General features: G+C 34.9%; 2 protein-coding genes across 14 annotated transcripts in view; one reads left to right on the top strand and one right to left on the bottom strand.

Moving 5' to 3' along the window:
- Window positions 1-20,110, top strand: part of EML5 (EMAP like 5) — a 183,566-nt gene that overhangs the window by 11,972 nt on the left and 151,484 nt on the right. For all 13 annotated transcript variants that reach the window (XR_007412490.1, XR_007412491.1, XR_007412492.1 and 10 more), the window contains exon 2: window positions 17,404-17,563. Coding sequence is in view for 9 of the 13 variants with exons in the window: in XM_049113388.1 (XP_048969345.1) it covers window positions 17,404-17,563 (160 nt within the window). In the remaining 4 variants the exon portion in view is untranslated. The remainder of the gene's footprint in view (window positions 1-17,403; window positions 17,564-20,110) is intronic.
- The window catches only part of TTC8 (tetratricopeptide repeat domain 8), a 204,525-nt gene that overhangs the window by 95,568 nt on the left and 88,847 nt on the right, over window positions 1-20,110 (bottom strand). The gene's annotated exons all lie outside the window — the stretch shown is intronic.

Below are 20,110 nucleotides of genomic sequence, written 5' to 3'. Positions count from 1 at the left end.
CGGCGCTAAACCGCTGCGCCACGGGGGCTGCCCTCGTGGTATTATTTAAATTAGCAACAAGGTGATGATGTAACCAAGTCTAGCCACCTCAGAGTCCGTATCTTTGCAGATGGTTGACTGGGGAGCTGGGTATAAATTCCCAACCAGAAATGGAAAGTGAAGGGCCATTCTAAGGCTTGGCAACATAGGTGATAACTAACGACAGAATCTACAGACTAGTCATCATTACTTGGTTGCAGTGTGACTTTTCTAATTAATAGTTAACCTGTGGACAATGTATTTAACACATAAAACACTACAGAAGGTGGCACTACTAGCATGGTAAGAATGTTACCTGTCACCTTAATGTTAGATTCAGATGATATGCACTTGCAAAGGGCATCTTTTGTAACCATGAAGAGACTACATAGGGGTCTGAGGTTGCCATAATGAGTATGAGAGGCTTTATAGCCCCCCCACCAAAAGTAGTTGTTATATTTTTTAAATTAGTGATATATACTATAGACTACAATTATAGAAAATTGAAAGCTTTAGAAAAATATTTACCCATGATCTTACAATCTGTGGAGATACTACTATTGTGGTTTTTAAAAAACATTTTTAAAAGATATTTATTTATTTATTTATTATTTATTTATTTATTTATTTGAGAGAGAGAGAGAGAGAGCATGAAAGAGGGAGATCAAAAGCAGGGGAGAGGTAGAGGGAGAAGCAGACTCTCCACTGAGCAGGGAGCCTGATGCAAGACTTGGTCCCAGGAGCCTGGGATCATGACCTGAGCCAAAGGCAGACACTTAACAGACTGAGCCACCCAGGCACCCTGCTATTGTGTTTTAGACATTTCCTTTTAAGCATTTTCTTTTCTTTTCTTTTCTTTCTTTTCTTTTCTTTTCTTGTCTTGTCTTTTCTTTCTTTTCTTTTTTCTCTCCCTCTCTTTTCTTTTCTCTCCTCTCTTTTTCTTCTTTTCTTTTTTCTTTTCTTTTCTTTTCTTGTCTTGTCTTGTCTTGTCTTGTCTTTTCTTTTCTTTTCTTTCTTTTTCTTGTTTTTTAAAGCTCTGTGCTCAATGTGGGACCTGAATTCATGACCCTGAGATCAAGAGTCACATGCTGTATTGACTGAGCCAAACAGGGGTCCCTCTTTTTAAGCCTTTTTGATACATGTATCGAAAGTCTTTTTTAATACATGTATTAAAAGTCTTTTTTTTTTTTTAAGTTTTAAGTTTACACCAAAATTGAGAGGCAGGTATAGATTTCCCATATACCCTCAGCCCCACACATGCATAGCCTCCCCATTATCAACATCACTCATAAGTGATGAGTACACTTTTTACCAATGATGAACCTGCATTAACACATAATCACTCAAAATCCATAGTTCACCTTAGGGTTCACTCTTGGTGTTATATATTCTGTTTGGGTTTGGACAAATGTACAGTGACATATGTCTATCGTTATATAGAGTATTTTCACTGACCTAAAAGTCCTCTGTGCTCTGTCTGTTTACTTCACTTCCTGACTTCCTTCCCGCCCCCCCCAAGCTGATAGTCTTACCATCTCCATAGTTTTTGCCTTTTCCAGAATGTCCTGTAGTTGGAATAATACAATATGTAATCTTTTCAGATGGACTTCTTTCACTTAATTTGCATTTAAGTTTCCTCCATGTGTTTTCTTGGCTTGATAGCTCATTCCCTTTTAGTGCTAAATAATATTTCATTGTCTGAATGTACCAAGTTCACTTATACATTCACCTACTGAAGGACATCTTGGTTGCTTCCAAGTTTTGGCAATAATGAATTAAAGCCCTTATAAACCTCTTTGTGCAGGTTTTTGGTAGACAGAAGTTTTTAACTCCTTTGAGTAAATACCAAAGAACACAATTGCTGGATTGTATGGTAACAGTGTGTTTAGTTTTATAAGAATCCACCAAACTGTCTTCCAAAGTGGCTATACCATTTTGCATTCCCACCAGCAATGTATGAAAGTGTCTTTTGCTCATCCTTGTCAGCATTTGGCATTGTCAGTGTTCTGGATTTTGGCCATTCTAATAGGCATGTAGTGATATCTTGTTGTGATTTGCATTTCCCTGCTTCATATGATGTGAAGCATCTTTTCATATGCTTATTTGCTATCTGTATGTCTTTGATGAGGGGGTCTGTTAAGATCTTTGGCCTAATTTGTAAATGAGTTGCTTTCTTATTGTTGAGTTTTAAGAGGTCTTTGTATGTTTTGGATAACAGTTTTTTATTAGATGTGTCTTTTGCAAATGTTTTCTCCCAGTCTTTGGCTTGTCTTCAAATGTTCTTGATGTTGTCTTTCATAGAGCAGAAACTTTATTTTAATGAAGTCCAGTTTATCAATTATTTCTTGCATGTATCGTGTGTTTAGTGTTGTATCTAAAAAGACACTACCATACCTAGGTATTTCCCTATGTTGTCTTTTAGGAATTTTATAGTTTTTTGTTTTATCTTTAGGTCCATTATACATTTTGAGTTAACTTTTTGTGAAGGGTTGTAAGGTCTGTGTTTAGAATCACTTTTTGCATGTGGTTGTCCAGTTCTAGCACTATTTGTTGAATAGGAGACTATTTTTGTTCCATTTTATTGCTTTTGCTCCTTTGTCAAATATCAGTTGATTATTTCATGGGGGTCTGTTTCTGAACTCTTTCATCTGTGTTGTTGAGTTCTACTATATGTTCCGCAATATACTAGGCAAATATAGAATACAACTTAACTGTAATATTGACTCCAAGAACAACTAGAAAAACACCCATGCTTTCTTTCTCATTAAGAAAATTGGAACCAGCCTGGACTCAGATTCCAGAAGCCTAGGGTGTAATGTAAAATAAGTTCCAAGGCCTACAGCTCTTGCATTCAGATTCCACCAGTGCAACTATTTATTTCCAGTATCCCTTTCAGATCCATGACAAGGATATCCTAGCAGAGAAAGAACACCAAAATTGGGAGTCAGACAGCTTGGGTTCTAGTTCTCACTGTAATTAACGAGTAGGGAAACATTAACCAGAAGAAATTAAAGTTGGAGAACTTGCTACAAGTTCACACTATTTGTTGGCAGTTGCACAGCCTGGGTTAAAGAACGTTAACACAGTGGAGCCATGTGTTTTTTATTTGCTTACCCCGGTGTGCCCAGCTCAGCCCTAAGCCTGGCCCTGGCAAACAGACTTGTGGGGTGACTTTATCTCAATATAGACTTCTAGTAATAAAGAAGATAGTTCACGTTTCTGTCAGTTCCTATGTTATTTGGTCCGAGATGAAAGTGCCTACAGCTATGAGTAGAAATAAATTTTGAGTAGTTTGTCATTTACAGAGTCTTTATTCCTTAATACTACACCCCAGGTAATAAATCTTTGTGAGGAAGGGAAATTTTAGTTAGTTGCTTAGTAATGCTAATGAATTTGATTACTTGGAAATCAATATGGGGGTGTTGGTAGAAATGAGTCGTGATTATGATAGATATTCCAGAATAAATCTACACTGTCACTTAAAAAAAAAGGAAAAAGAATATTGGAGCCATCAGAACTTTCAGATTTCACCTACATATCAGCAGTACATCCAGCTCCCATCTAATATTAATCCTTCCTATCTAATATTAATCCTTCCGTGTGTGCATGAGATCTTGCCCTTTTTTGCCTGCTCCAGAGATTCTCCTCATTCACCTATATCAATATTTTTGATAATTCTTCTAGATGATTCCTATTAGCATATAAAATATGCTCAGAAGACAGCCTTTTCAAGAAATGTTTTTAAAAACAACCGAATATCCATATGGAGAAGAAAATGAACTCCAACTATATCTCACTATATACAAACTTTAACTCAAATTGGGTCATATATCTTAAATATCAAAGATAACACTAAAATTTCTATTAAAAATATAGGAAACAGGGCATAAAATAGATGACTTATGAAAAGGAAATTATAAATTGAACGTCAATAAAATTAAAACTTCTCAAACTTCCAGGTAACTGAAGACAGTGGTGGGTGTGTTGTAAGTGATCTTCCAAAGTCTCTTTCCCAAACAATGCAAAATCACTTCACAAATATGAAATTTATGTGCAAAGCCTTAGCCTTACCATTACTTAAACAGAGAATAGCAAGACTATACGATAACTTTAAGTAAAAAGAGAAAAATTCTACCTACAGTTTTGCAAGCTCTTTCTTCTATCACTGAGCTTTGCAGGGAGCAACTTAACCTAAAAAAACAAAAACAAAAACAAAAACAAACAAAAAAACATAAAAACAGTATCTTGACTGAATACTGTGAGGATAAAGACAAAAAACCTGATAGATAATGGTATAATCTAGTTAGTAAAATTGTTTCTCACAGGGCTAGCAATTCTGAAACAACTTTGTATATATTACACTTAAAGTAAATAGGCTTTAGATCATGAAAGGCTAATTTTCACTCTTGAAGAAGTTATACATAAAGGAAGAAGTTCTCAGTGAACCTTGTGGTTTTAGATTAGAATCAGAGGTATCAATATGAATTAATGATTTTTAGATAGATATACACATAGACACAGAGTATAGATTTGTGTATATAATGGGTTAGTATACAAACATAGATTTCCTAGTTCTGTCTATAGTCTAGAAGGAATAACACTCCAGTAACAATGACCACATTGACTCCCCAGATCTTGTTCTCTAAATGCCATTCTCCAATAAAAGAAACTAGGGCTTCCTAGAAAAGCAGTTAATTACAGGACTGCAGCAGGAAGAGTACTAGATGAGCCTTGAATATATTGTGGTGCCTCAAAGTAGGTAAATGCAGAAGAGATGGTGGCTTGTTGAAAAAATAAGGGAGCCAACCTGAAGGATCTCCTGAAGGTCAAAGATGGAACATTTGAACTATAAGATAAATAATTATAGTATTGAATTTTAACCCATAGTATAAAACAGGAATTATCAAAACAACAGACTGTGGGCCACCTATTTTTGTAAATCAGATGTTACTGGAAAACAAACATTTTTGCAAACTTTTTAAAAAAGATTTATTTATTTTAGAGAGAGAGATCCTACAACCCTGAGATCATGATCTGAGCTGAAATCAAAAGTCAGACACCTAACCAACTGAGCCACCTAGGTACCCCTTTTTTTGCAACCTTTTTTTAATAGTCCCTCTAAGAAGCCCTTTTAAGTATTTTTTTCCCTTAATTGCCCCAACACATGACAAAATTCTGTAACCACAGATATACTGTATATTAATCTATGTACCATATTTGTATCTATGCTTATTCATAAAAATAGTGAGACCTTCACACAAGGACCAATTTTTACAAAACCCCATTGAAGTAATATTGCTCCCATTGAGAATGCATGGTTTACATATTTGTCCATGGTTGATTTAACATTATAATAGCAGAGTTGAGTAGTTGTAATACAGGTTGTATGGCATGCAAAGCCTAAAGTATTTACTGTCTGTCACTTTACAGAAAAAATTTGTTATTGACCCTTGAATATCTGTGAATTCAGCTGATATAAATAGTGGATTAAGGGCAGCCCCGGTGGCTCAGCAGTTTAGCGCTGCCTTCAGCCCAGAATGTGATCCTGGAGACCCAGGATCGAGTCCCATGTCGGGCTCCCTGCATGCAGCCTGCTTTTCCCTCTGCCTCTGTCTCTCTCTCTCTCTCTCTCTTTCTCTCTCTCTCTGTGTCTCTCATTAATAAATAAAATTTTAAAAATAATGGATTAAACAAATAAGATATCAAATATAGTTCTTCCTATGGCTAAAATAAATAAGACAAGAAATAACACGTGTTGGTGAGGATATGGAGAAAAAGGAATGTAAGTTAGTATAGCCACTGTGGAAACAGTAGGAAAGTTCCTCAAAAAATTAAAAATAGAAATACCATATGAGGGATCCCTGGGTGGCGCAGTGGTTTAGCACCTGCCTTTGGCCCAGGGCGCGATCCTGGAGACCCGGGATCGAATCCCACGTCAGGCTCCCGGTGCATGGAGCCTGCTTCTCCCTCTGCCTGTGTCTCTGCCTCTCTCTCTCTCTCTGTGACTATCATAAATAATTAATAAAAATTAAAAAAAAAAAGATATTTCTCTCTGATGGTAGAATTCCAATTAATGTAAAAGAAAAGGAAATAAGAGGATCACAAAAGTTGAATATTACAGTATTAACTATTTCAGGCAAGGGCTAGCAATGGATGCTAAAATTAGTGAGTGAAAGTTTAAGGAGAAACAGGTTTTGTTTAGGCTCAAAGCATCTCTCCTAAAATGCATATTGACTACAAAGAGAAACTACAAAGTAGTAACTTTGCAGTGAAGAAACCCTGCAAACACCAACTTATCCAAGGAATTGAAGTACACATCATCAGTATTAATACATATTGACATCCTTAATTGATGAACTCCTTGATAGGATTCAGCGAGAAGAACAAATACAGTTTTTGCAGTAGACTTGCTAAAAATATATACCCTTACTCCAGTCATGGGAAAACATGTTACAAATCCAAATTGAGTGACAGTTTATAAGATAACTGATGAGTACTCTTCAGAAGTGACCATGATGAAACACAAGGAAGATCAAAGGAACTGTTACAGAGACTGAAGTTGCTAATGAGAAATAACTAAATGCAGCCTGGGATCCTGGATAGGATCATGAAACAGAAAAAAAAAAAAAAAAACTTAAAAAAATGGTGAATTTTGAATAGTTTGGAGGGTGGTAGAGTACTAATGTTAAGTTCTTCTTTCTGATCATGGTACTAAGGTTGTGCAAGATTAGGGCAGTGGGGTTAGGGATATTAGGGCAGTGGGGTGAGGGATATAAGAGAACTGTTTGTACTATTTTTGTTACTTTATGAATCTAAAATTAGTCCAAAATAAAAAGTTTCTTTAAAACATTAAAATCTTTTGCTCTTTAAATGATACCATTAAGAAAATGGAAAGACGGGGATCCCTGGGTAGCGCAGCGGTTTGGCGCCTGCCTTTGGCCCAGGGCGCGATCCTGGAGACCTGGGATCAAATCCCACGTCGGGCTCCCAGTGCATGGAGCCTGCTTCTCCCTCTGCCTGTGTCTCTGCCTCTCTCTCTCTCTCTCTCCCTAAGTGACTATCATAAATAAATAAAAATTAAAAAAAAAAGAAGGAAAGACAGTTCACAAACTGGGAAACATGTATGGAACATATAATTGAGAAAATAATCATATCCAGAATCAAGAACTCTCACAATGCAGTAATCTCATAAATCATTTAAAATATAGGCCAAATACGTTTTGCCCAGAGTCAGAACCAGTTGTAGGACGTGCATGACAATGTACAGAGGTTCATACTCTGGACTTCTAGTCATTGTACAATGAAGAAGAGCCCCTGGGAAATGGAGAGTGGGGGAGTTTATGGAGAGCAGGGAGCTCAAGAAAGGGATCTTAAAAGAGTTATAGTTGATGTCCCAGACTCACTGTTACACTGCATGTGGTTGAAACTAATTTGAAATAGCATACCAAAGGCTTTGAGAACTAAATGGCAATCGTCCAGATTTCAGATTGGCCCCTGTGGTGTGTACATGTAGTACTAGTACAGAGGTTTTAAAAATTCTAACATTGGATTCACAGGAGAATTGGGACATGGATTCTGAACCTAACCCAATTGCTTGCCTGCTGAAACACAAAAAACAACAACAAAAAAAATCAACATTCTCTAGAGGATTTTTAACAAGGCCCAGAGTTTATAACACAATATTCTCAATGTCTAGGACATAAATCAAAATTATCACACAAAGAATTAGGAAAATCTTAACTTAAAAAGACAACAGTCATCAGCCCCAAGATGATATAAATGTTGGAACTATTAAAGAATTTAGAGCAATTGTTATAACTCTGTGTCATGAAGTAGAGGGGAATGCTCTTGAAACAAATGAAATGTTACAAGTTCTCAGTAAAGAGGTAGAAGCTGTAGAAAAATGGAATATTTAGAATTGAAAAATATAAAAATGGAAGAACTTCCTAGTGAACTCAATATCTAAGTGTGTGGTAGCCAGATTGTGCTCGCCTGCACCCCCAATCCCCCAAAGATGCCCACTCCCTAGTCCCTGGGATTTGTGAATATTGTTGTTAAATGCCAAAAGTGATGTTGAAGGTAAAATTAAGGTATGGGTCTGAAGAGTGTGTCCTGAATTATCCAGACGGGCCTAATTTAATCATGCAAACCCTTAAAAACAGTTCGCTTTCTCCAGCTGGAATCAGAAGAGATGAAGCAGAAGTCATAAAGATTCCAAACTTGAAAAGGGACCCATTGTTGAGTTGCTAGTTTGAAGATGTAAGTGCCAATATAATGAAAAATGCAGGGAGCTTTAGGGAAGTTGAAGTTCTCAGCTGACAGCCAGTGGGAAAACAAAGGCGTCAGTCCTTTTACCACTGGGAATTGAATTCAGCTAACATTCTGAATGAACCTGGAAGCTTCTTCATCCTCAGACTCCAGAAATAAGCTGGGTTGATACCTTGATTTTGGCCTTGTGAGACTCTAAGCAGAGAAACCTGCTGTAACTGGATTTCTGCCCTGCAACTTTGAGTTAATAAATTTGCATTGTGTCAAGATGCTCAATTTGTGGTAATACGTCATAGCAGCATAGGAAACAGGCTGGAATATATTTTTCACCCTTTTCATATGAATAAGTTAGCCTTTTTACTGTTTCTTGGATGTCAGCATGGTCATGAAATTCCTGGGACAGAGTTAAAGAACTTTATTATTCATGACATAGCAACCAGCCTGAGTCAATAATAACAGAATACACATTCTTTTCACATGCCTTTGGAACATTTACCAACAGTATAGGTCATGTCTTATAAAGCAAACCTCATCAAACTTAAAAGAATTAAAATCATACAAAATATGTTCTCCGAACATAATGAAATAAGAGTCAACTCAGAGAAAACAGGGAAATCAAAATATTTTAAGCAGGATGAAAATAGAAACAACATATCAGAATGTGTGAAAATCAGCTACAGCATTGTTTCAAGGGAAATTTATAGTTTTTAGATGCATGTATTTGAAAAGAAAAAAGATTTCAGATCAGTAATGTAATATTACCCTGAGATCAAGACCTGAGGTAAAATCAAGAAATAGCCACTTAACCAACTAAGCCACTCAGGAGCCCCCAAAAGCTAGTTTTGTGAAAAGACTGATTAAATTGATAAATTTCCAGCTGGATACCAAGAACAAAAAGGAGAAGACAGAAATTATCAATATTCATCAAGCTATCACTGTAGACCTAAAGACATTAAAAGGATAATAAGAGAATGCTATGAACAACTATACATAGAGATATTTGGCAACTTAAGATGAAATGGACTATTCCTTTCAAAAATTCAAGCTATCATAACTTACCAAGAAGAAATAGGTATTATGAATAACCCTATGAATAACCCTATATCTATAAATAACCCTATATCTATTATCTATCTATGCAAGTACTATTAAAGTACTTGCATTTGTAGTTTGAAACATTTCAAAAAAGAAAACCCCAGGTACAAATGGTTTCCATGGTAGTTCTGCTAAATATTTAAAGAAGGAATAATCCAATTCCACACAGTTCTAATTGACAATAGATTAAGAAAGAATACTTCCAACTCATTTTGTGAGGCTGGGATTACTTTACTCTATGAAGTTCAGACAAAGACAGTAGAAGGAAAAGGAAATTGCAGACCACTATTCCTCATTAACATAGATGTAAAAATTCTCAATAATAAAGAAAATCCATCAATAGAATAGTACATTATGACCAAGGGGTTCATTTTGGGAATACAAGGCGTGTTCAATATTTGAAAACTAATCAAAGTAATTCACTGTATTAAGAGACTAGTGAAGGAAAATCATGATCATCTCAATAAATGCAGGAAAAGAATTTGACAAAATTTGACAAAATTCAGTATCTGTTCATGTATTTTAAAATGCTTAGCAAACTTAGAAGACTATTTCTTCAACCATACAAGCATCTATAAAAAAGCTACAGCTAACATGCTTAATAGAGACTGAATGCTTTCCTTAAGACCAGGAAAAAGATAAGGATGTCCTTTCTTACCTCTCCTAATTCAGCATTGTACTGGAAGATCTATCCAGTGCAATAAGGCAAGAAATAGAAATAAAAGGCTTAGAGGAAAGGAAGAAATAAATTTTCTCTATTTGATTGTATACATAGAAATTTCCAAATAATCTACAGCACGTACACACTACTCCTAAAATTAGTCAGTGAATTTATGAAGGTCATAACTTACAAGGTCAACATGCATAAATCAGTTGTATTTCTACATACTAGCAATGAACAACTGAAAACTGAATGAACAACTGAAAACTGAAATTTTGAAACAGTACCATTTGAGGCGCCTGGGTGGCTCAGTTGGTTAAGCGTCTGCCTTCGGCTCAGGTCATGAGTTCTGGGATGGAGCCACAAGCCTGGCTCCCTGCGGGAGTCTGCTTGTCTGACTCCCTCTGTTCCTCCCTCCCCCCACTTGTGCTCTCCCTTGTGTGTGCATGCTCTCTCAAATAAATAAAATCTTTAAAAAAAATACCATTTATAAGAACTCAAAAAACAATCTTGCATGAATTTAACAAAATCTATGCAGGATTTGTATACTAAAAACTATAAAATGAAGCTAGAAAAACAACTTAAAATGGAGGAATACATTATGTTCATGGATTGGAAGACTTAATATAGTAAAGATGTCAGTTCTTCTAAGATTGATCTATAGACTTTACCTAATCCCCAGTCCCAACAGGGTATTTAGGTTATACAAATTGATTCTAAATTTACAGGGAAGACAAAGCATTTGGATATCCACAACAGTTTTGAAAAGGAATGAAAGTGGAAGACTCACTCAATTTTAAGGATTATTATAAAACAGTAATTTGTGTGGTATTAGTGAAAGGGTAAATATGTTGATTAGTGGGACAAAATCATAAGGTACAAAAAATTATAAGGTACATTTTGTGACAAATTAACATAGAGTCAATTGATTTTTGAGAAAGGTACTTGAACAACTCAGTGGAGAACAAATAGTATTTTCGATAAACAGTGCTGGAACAAATTGGATATCCATATGAAAAAATAAGCAAAACCAAACCTATACAGAATTGACTCAAAATGGATGATAGATTTCAATTTAAAAACCTAAAACTACAAAGATTTTTAGAAGGAAACTTAAGAGCCAATTTTTATTACTATCTTTGGTTGTGCAAAAGCATGGTCTATAAAACAAAAACATTTGATGAAGTGGACTTCAAAAAAGTAAAAAATGTCTGCTCTTTGAAATGAACTATAATGAGAGTGAAAAGAATAGCTGCAGCCTGGGAGAAAATTTTTGCAAATTACATGTTGAACAAAGAGACTTGTGCTGAGAATACATAAAATAGTTTCAAAACTATGAAGACAGCCTAATTAAGATGGCTAGAAGACTTGAGCAGATTATAAGAAACATTAGTCAGTATTATTCATTAGGAAGATTCAAATAAAAAAGTCTAATGACCTCAAATATTAGAATGTGGACAACTTGCATACCTTTTGGAGGTATACCATGGTACAAGTACTTTGGGAAAAAGGCAGTTTGTTATAAATCTAAATATGTGCCCACTCTGTCTTCCCTTCTGTCTTTATGGATTTGCTTATTCTAGACATTTCATCAGAGTGGATTCAAATGATAATGTGGCCCTTATATAGCTGTCTTTTTTAATGTAAATACTTTAAAGGTTTGTTCACGTTGTAACATATATCAGGACTGTTTCCTTTCATTGTCAAATAATATTTCATTGCATAGATATATGCATATTTTATCCATTCTTCAGTTGAGGAACATTTGGGTTGTTTTCACTTTTTGGCTATTATGAGTAATGCTGTTGGGAACATTTGTGTATAAGTTTTGTGTAGACTTATGTTTCCATTTCCTGGGAATTTAGGAGTAGAATTACTAGATCATATGATAACACTATGTTTAGCTTTTGAGGAATTGCCAAACCATATCCCAGGGGCCTGTATCATTTTCAGTCCTATAGAATATTTGAAAGTTAAATTTTCTTCATATCCTTGCCAGTATTTGATATAATAACATAAATTACGTGTATTATATGTATTATATGTATGTATGTGTATATATGTATACACATACATACACTATCTTTTTGATCATGGAAGTGGTATTGAGATTTTGATTTGCATTTTTTTTTTTTTTAGAATATACTATTTTTATTTATTTATTTATTTATTTATGATAGTCACACACAGAGAGAGAGAGGCAGAGACATAGGCAGATGGAGAAGCAGGCTCCATGTACCGGAAGCCCGACATGGGATACGATCCCGGGTCTCCAGGATCGCGCCCTGGGCCAAAGGCAGGCGCTAAACCGCTGCGCCACCCAGGGATCCCTTGATTTGCATTTTTATTTGATTTGATTTTGATTTGCATTTTCCTACTGGCTAATGATGTTGAGCATCTTTTCATGTGCTCTTTTTATCTTCCTTGGGTAGATGTTTATTCACAGCCTTTGTCCACTTAAAAAATGGGGTTATACCATTTACTTCAACGTGGATAGAACTGGAGGGTATTATGCTGAGTGAAGTAAGTCAGTTGGAGAAGAACAAACATTATATGGTCTTATTCATTTGGGGAATATAAAAAATGGTGAAAGGGAATAAAGGTGAAAGGAGAGAAAACAAGTGGGAAATATCAGTGAGGGTGACAACATGAGACACACCTAACTCTGGGAAACCAACAAGGGGTAGAGGAAAGGGAGGTGGGTGGGGGAATGGGGTGACTGAGTGACGGGCACTGAGGGGGGTCACTTGACTGGATGAGCACTGGGTGTTATGCTATATGTTGGCAAATCGAACTTCAATAAAAAAATGGGATTATTTGTAGTTTTCTTGTTGAGTTCTTTATATGTTACAGATAGAAGTCTCTTATCAAATTTATGCTCTGCAGTTATGTTCCCCGATTCTGTGTATTGTGTTTTTGTAGTTGTCCTTTGAAACATAAGTTTTTAATTTGAGGGGTGCTCGGGTAGCTCAGTCAGTTTAGTATCTGCCTTTAGCTTAGGTCCTGGTCCCAGGGTCCTGTAATCAAGCTGTGAGTTGCTCCCTGCTCAGTGGGGCCTCTCCCTCTCCCTCTACTGCTCCCCCTACTTGTACTCTCTTTCTCACCCTTTCTCTCAGATAAATAAATAAAAATCTTTTTCAAAAAAAAGTAAAAGTAAAATGGGCTTCATTTACATTTTCTTTTATTACTTCTGTTTTTGGTGTCTTATCTAAGAAACCATTATTTTATCCAAGGTCAGTAAGATTTATGCCCATGTTTTCTTCTAAGACTTTTATTATTTTAGCTCTCACATTTTGAATTGATTTTCGTATATGGTTTAAGGTATGGATCCAGATTCTTTGTTTTACATTGTGGATATTCAGATGTTCTAGCACCATCTTCCCCTTTGAATTATCTTAGCACCACCTTTTATAGAAGTCAGTTAACCATTAATGCTTTGATTTGTTTCTTTTTTTTTTTCATTGATTTGTTTCTGAACTCTGTTTTGTTTCATGATCTGCACCTCTGTCCTTATGCCAGTACCATGCTGTGTTGATTACTCTAGTTTTATAGTAAGTTAGTAAGTTTTGAAATTGGAAAGTGTGAATCTTCCAACTTTGTTCTTTTTCAAGATTGTTTTAGCTATTCTGTGTTTTAGAATCAGCTGGTGGGATCCCTGGGTGGCGCAGCAGTTTGGCGCCTGCGTTTGGCCCAGGGCGCAATCCTGGAGACCCGGGATCGAATCCCACGTCAGGCTCCCCGTGCATGGAGTCTGCTTCTCCCTCTGCCTGTGTCTCTGCCTCTCTCTCTCTCTCTCTCTCTCTCTCTCTGTGGCTATCATAAATAAATTTTTAAAAAAATTAGAATCAGCTGGTAATGTCTTCAAGACAAGCAACTGGTATTTTGGCATGGATTGGTTTTAACCTCTAGATCAATTTAGGAAGTATTGCCATTTTAACAATCTTACAAGCTTGGAAAGATTGTATATTTCCATTTATTTATATCTTTTAAATTTTGTTTAATGGTGTTTTGTACTTTTCTGTGTACAAGTCTTGTACTTTTTTGCTAAATTTATTCCTAAATACTTTCTTCTTTTTGATGATAAATAAGTGAAACTGCTTTCTTGATGTAATTTTCAGATTGTTCATTGCTAGTGTGCAGAAATACAATTGATATTTTATATTGATGTTATATCCTACCATATTACTGAACTCATTTACTAGCTTTACTGGGGATTTATTTTATTATTGTTTGTGATTCTTTAGGATTTCCTGTATACAAGATAACGTTACCTGCAGATAGAAATAGTTTTACCTCTCCCTTTTGTTTCTTTTTCTTGCCTAATTGTCCTGGCTAGAATATCCAGTACTGTGTTGGATGGAAGTGACAAGAGCTGACATCATTGTCTTGTTCCTATACTCAGAGAGGGAACCTTCAGGCTTTCACCATTAAATGTGATAACAGCTGTGGGTTTTCATAGATGCCCGTTTTCAGGTTGAAAACATGCTCTTTAATTCGTAGTTTGTTTTAATCACAAAAGGGGTTGGATTTTTGTCAAATGCATCTTCTCTGTTGAGATGAACATTTGTGGGTTTTTCTTAACCTTTATCCTTTTTTTTTAGGATTGACCTTTATTCTATTAATATATTAGATTGATTTTTATATGTCTAACCAACCTTCCATTTCCACTTAATTGTCCCTTCCACTGGTAACTCATTTAGTATTCCCTGACTTGATGAATACCATCTGAGCCATCCAGATGCCCAAGCCAGAAACCCTAGTCATCTTAGGCACTTTCCTTTCCTTTAGTCACTATGTCCAATCAGTTGATTCTGTCTTAATACCTTTCTAACTTTTCCCACTTTGAATTCATCCTTCACTCTGATGCCAGCAGTGATTTTTTTTTCCTCCCAAAGTTGAATCTCTTAATCTAACTACTTGTAGAAAAATTTATGAAGGAGAAATTTATATTCACTCCCTGGCTTCTGCTGATATACATAAACCATTACCAATGCTATGTCTTTGTCTTGCTTTTAAAGACTCAGATTATTTTCTGTGAACTATGGGTGACTTTTCTGTTTGTTGAAATGAGATTTGTGTTCTCGTAACCAAAACAGTATGGTATTGGCATAAAAACAGACACATGGATCAATGAAATAGAATTGAGAGCCCATGAATAAACTCACATATAGACAATTAATTTACGACAGAGGAGCCAAGAACATAAAATGGAAGAAGGACAGAGTCTTTAATAAATGGTATTGGTAAAACTGAACAGCCATATGCCAAAGAATGAAACTTGACCACTGTCTTATACTGTACACAAAAATTAACTGAAAATGGGTTAAAAACTTGAATGTAAAACCTGAAACCATAAAACTCCTAAAAGAAAACAGTTAGTAAGCTTTTTGACATCAGTCTTAGCAATGTATTTTTGAATCTGACTCCAAAGACAAGGGAAACAAAAGCAAAAGTAAACAAGTTGAAGTACATCAAACTAAAAAGCTTCTGCATGGTGAAAGAAACCATCATTAAAAGGATTAGACAGCCTACAGAATGAGAGAAGATATTTGCCAAAATTACATATTTGATAAGGGGTTAATATCCAAAATATGAAAAGAACTCATACAACTTAACAAAAAGTCCAATTTAAAAAAATGGGCAAAGGGTCTGCATAGACATTCCTTTAAAGAAGATAAATCAGTGGCCAAACAAGCACATGAAAGATGTTCATCTTTTTTAATTATTAGGGAAATGCAAATCAAAACCACAGTGAGATATCACCTCACATGGGTAGATTACCTATTTTCAAAAAGACAAGAAAAAACAAGTGTTGGAGAGAATGTGGAGAAATGGGAACCCTAGTATGTAAATAAAATCCTGGGAATATAAATTAGTGCATCTGCTATATAAGACAATATGGCTATTCCTCAAAAAGTTGACAATAGAACTGCCGTACAATCCAGCAATCCCACTTCTGAGCATATATCTGAAGAACATAAAAACATTAATGCAAAGAGATATATGCAGCCTGTTGTTCATTGCAGCATTATTTACAATAGCCAAAACATGGAAACAACCTAAATGTGCATCAGTGGATGAATGGATAAAGAAGCTGTGGTGTAGGGATGCTTGGGTGGCTCAGTGGTTGAGCCTCTGCCTTTGGCTCAGGGTATGATCCTGGAATCTGGGATCGAGTCTCGCACTGGACTTCCTGTGTGGAGCCTGCTTTTCCCTCTGCCTATGTCTCTCTTTCTCTCTCTGTTTGTCTCTCATGAATAAATAAATAAAATCTTAAAAAAAAAAAAGGAAGCTGTGGTGTATATACATAATGGGCTACTACTCAGCCTATAAGAATGAAAAGAGATAACATCAACATGGATGGACCTTGAAGGTATTAAGTGAACTAAGTCAGAAGGAGAAAAGTCAGAAACAGTATGATTTCACTTATATGTAGAATCTAAAAAAACAGAACAAATAAAAACAAACTCATACACAGAAAACATTGGTGATTACTACAAGGGTAGTTGTGGTACTGTAAGGGTTACTACAAGGGTAGGTGATTGAGGGGTGGGAAAAATGGGTGAAGGAAGTCAAATGTATGGTGATAGATAGTAATAACTTCTGGAGGTGATCATTTTGAGATGAATACAAATAAAGTGTTGTATACCTGAAACTTATATGTTATATACCAATTTTACGTCAATTAAGAATGAGATTTGTAACTTAAGTATTATTGTAGGAATGCTGCTAAATGCTATTTTTGGACACTAAGATTTCATTTAACATTACCCAATAAAAGAGTAAAATGGGAGAGAGGGCTGAAAAATGGATGAATGCCAGATGGGAAAATGGCACGTGGTAAGGTTGCTATAATCTGTTGCTGTCATGCTGTTGATCCCCTGTAAGAATTATTTTCTTGCAAAGTTTACACCCACTATATTATATTACAGAGATTATGAAGTCTATCATCAACTGTTTATCACATACATATACTGGTGAAGTAATAACCCTTAGCATGGATTTTTGTAGAAGTTATTTTATTTTTAAAGATTTATTTATTTATTTATGATAGACATAGAGAGAGAGAGAGAGAGAGAGAGAGAGAGGCAGAGACACAGGAGGAGGGAGAAGCAGGCTCCATGCCGGGAGCCTGACGTGGGACTCAATCCCAGGACACCAGGATCGCGCCCTGGGCCAAAGGCAGGCGCTAAACCGCTGAGCCACCCAGGGATCCCCTGTAGAAGTTATTTTAAATCCAAATTATTTTAAATGGATAACATTGGTTTTACATTGGTATATATAAAGTTTACACATATCAAATACTTATAAAAATTCTATAAACAATTTTAAGTCAATTTATTTGTTTATTTATTTTTCAGCCTTGCATTGCATCCTGAACGAGTATTAGTAGCAACAGGACAAGTTGGGAAAGAACCTTATATCTGTGTTTGGGATTCATACACTGTGCAGACCATATCAGTTCTAAAGGACGTTCATACACACGGAATAGCCTGTTTAGCATTCGACTTAGATGGACAGGTATGTGATACTTCTCTTTGTCTAAACTGTATCTTGAAAATGTGTAGCCTAAGAAATGATTATAAATCTATAAATAATAAATTGGAAAGCAATAGATGAAAAGTACCTGTTTGTTGTAGGTAGGTTGGGTGGATAGTTAATATAAGAAAAATAAGAACAATAAGGAGTCTTTATTTTATGTATCAGGAACTTTTTAATTGAATTAATACTATTTTGAAACCCAAAGAGATTTGACTCAGTATTATTACCTGGTTATCCTAGAAAATTCTACATATAAATAACTCTTCCAGGTAGTGTCCATTGATAAGACAGTTGGGACACATCATAGAAAAGCTAGGTTTCTCTAAGTAGAGCTGTATACATTTTAATTTTTAGTTAAAGGATTCTGTTAAAATTACATTTTTTATTGAAAATAGAGGCAGTTGCTATTATATGAGCTATCTTTATACAAAATCAAAGTTGAAGACAAAGGATATAATCATTCCATTTGCTTATCAGTTCCTAAATTATTATCTATTTCTAGTTAATGATTGTTAAAAAAAATTAAACATACCAAGAACTTTCTTGTGCTTTCATGGAACTTGTTATACCTAAAATGTATTTAAGAAGTAGTAAGAAGCTGAATTTTGCAGGTGTGGTTAATTTATAGTCTTTAAAAGTTTAAAAGTTTTATGTTAAAATTAGACTTTAAAAATCATTTTAATTTTTAGAAAAATTTTAGTTACCCGCCTTTCAGTTCATAAAATTAATTTTATAGATTGAGATTTTATAGAAACATTACATTGTGGTCTGTTGCCTTGAAAATGATAGTAGATGTTTTATCGATAACTCTGAGGAATAGCTTATTTGAGTAGCATAGATTAATATTTTCTGCTAAGAGTCTAGTAAGAGATCTCTAAAGACTAGCTGGGACCTTTCATTTGGGGAAAAATATGCTCTTAGGTTTAATATCACTATGTAGCAGTGATGGACAATCATAGAACCTTAATTCATGTCCCATTTTTGCTGTTGTTTTTCATGTCCCTTACTGTCCTCATATAAACTTTATTTTCTTTTTTAAAGGAAGAGAGTAATATCTCACATGAGATTAAATTTTATGAAACAAACCTCTGCAGTTTTAAAAAAAAAATCATTTACCAAAAGTGTTGGAAGTCCAAGATGTATTAATTATAATGAGCATCTGTACACTTTAAACATAGATGTTTCCTTCCTAATTTTGAAATTGCTCTAAATGTAATATATTGCATTGCTGAGGAATTTCTTAAATATATATAAGAAGTCATGCCCATAGCTTTTCCTAGTTGAGGGCCTTTGATTTTGCTTATTTTAAGTAACTTATAAGAAAAGCCTTGGGTACATGTATTTTATTATTTATTATCACAGATCTTCATGAGAATTTGTTACTTATAAATTTAAGCTTATAAAAAAGATAACAGCTAAAAGTTATTGAGCACATAAGTACCAGACATTGTGCTAAGCCTACCTTATTTAATCCTCACAACAACCCTATGAAATAGATACTATTATTATCTCTATTTTACAGATAAAGAAACTGAGACTTAGAGAGGTTAAATAACTTGCCCCAGGTTACACAGCTAGTAAATGGAGCCAGAGCGGAAACCCAGGTCAGTCACACCCCAAAGCTCATGTTTTTAACCACAATGCTCTCCTGCCTCCCAAACATGGAACTTAGGAGGTAGTGATCTATTTTTCAGAAAGAATTCATCCATCTTAAATACAGTTAAAGCTTATAAGGAACTGCTACCAATTGAAGATTAAAGTTAAGAATATCTCTGAAATTACATTAATGAGAAAATGCGTTAGTTAAATATATTTGAGGACACATCTATCTATTCACTAATATCTATAAACTGTTTATGAGATATCAATTAGATATTGTATGATTTTTTTTCATTTTCTACTAGATTTGGAACTATAAGTGCTCTATAAGATTTATCCAATGAGTTTTCCTGTTGGTAGTAATGCTGAATGTTATTTTCCCAGAGGCTTTCTTCTAAATGGACTGAATGTCCACTCTAATATCAGAAGTAGCCTTATTGAGAATAATTAGGGCCTGAAAAGTCTATTTATATAAATGAACATCAAACAGGGACTCAGATTTCTTAGTGGGAAGAAGGGAAATTTGAGTGGTACTTTGTCTTGAAAATACATTAATACGTTATAAAAACATTTCTCGTTAAAATCTAAGCTATAGTTCTAGCTCTGGTGATTAACAGGGTAAACTAAGAATAGTGTTACTTTTTTAATCAATTTTGTCAGTTATATGATGGTACAAAATAAAATGCTTTAGTTCACCTTTGATTTTTGGCACATGATTATGAAGAGAGTAATTTTTGCAAAAATATTAGAGGAGTTCACTGTTTTTTTCCAAGTGCCTTTTAGCAATCTCTTGATTTATTTCAAGTGCCTATTGTATTATTTGTGAGTTTTTTTCTATTTCTCTGCCAGATCCTATTTCTGGTCATTTTATGTATGATTTTACCAGTCCTGCATCTTTTGCAAAATATGTGATTTTACTTTGTAACT

This window comes from Canis lupus, chromosome 8, assembly GCF_003254725.2.
Source record: "Canis lupus dingo isolate Sandy chromosome 8, ASM325472v2, whole genome shotgun sequence".
NCBI classification, from domain to species: domain Eukaryota; kingdom Metazoa; phylum Chordata; class Mammalia; order Carnivora; family Canidae; genus Canis; species Canis lupus.
Note: the sequence above shows the minus strand (reverse complement) of the source record. Positions and strands in the feature narration are given on the sequence as shown.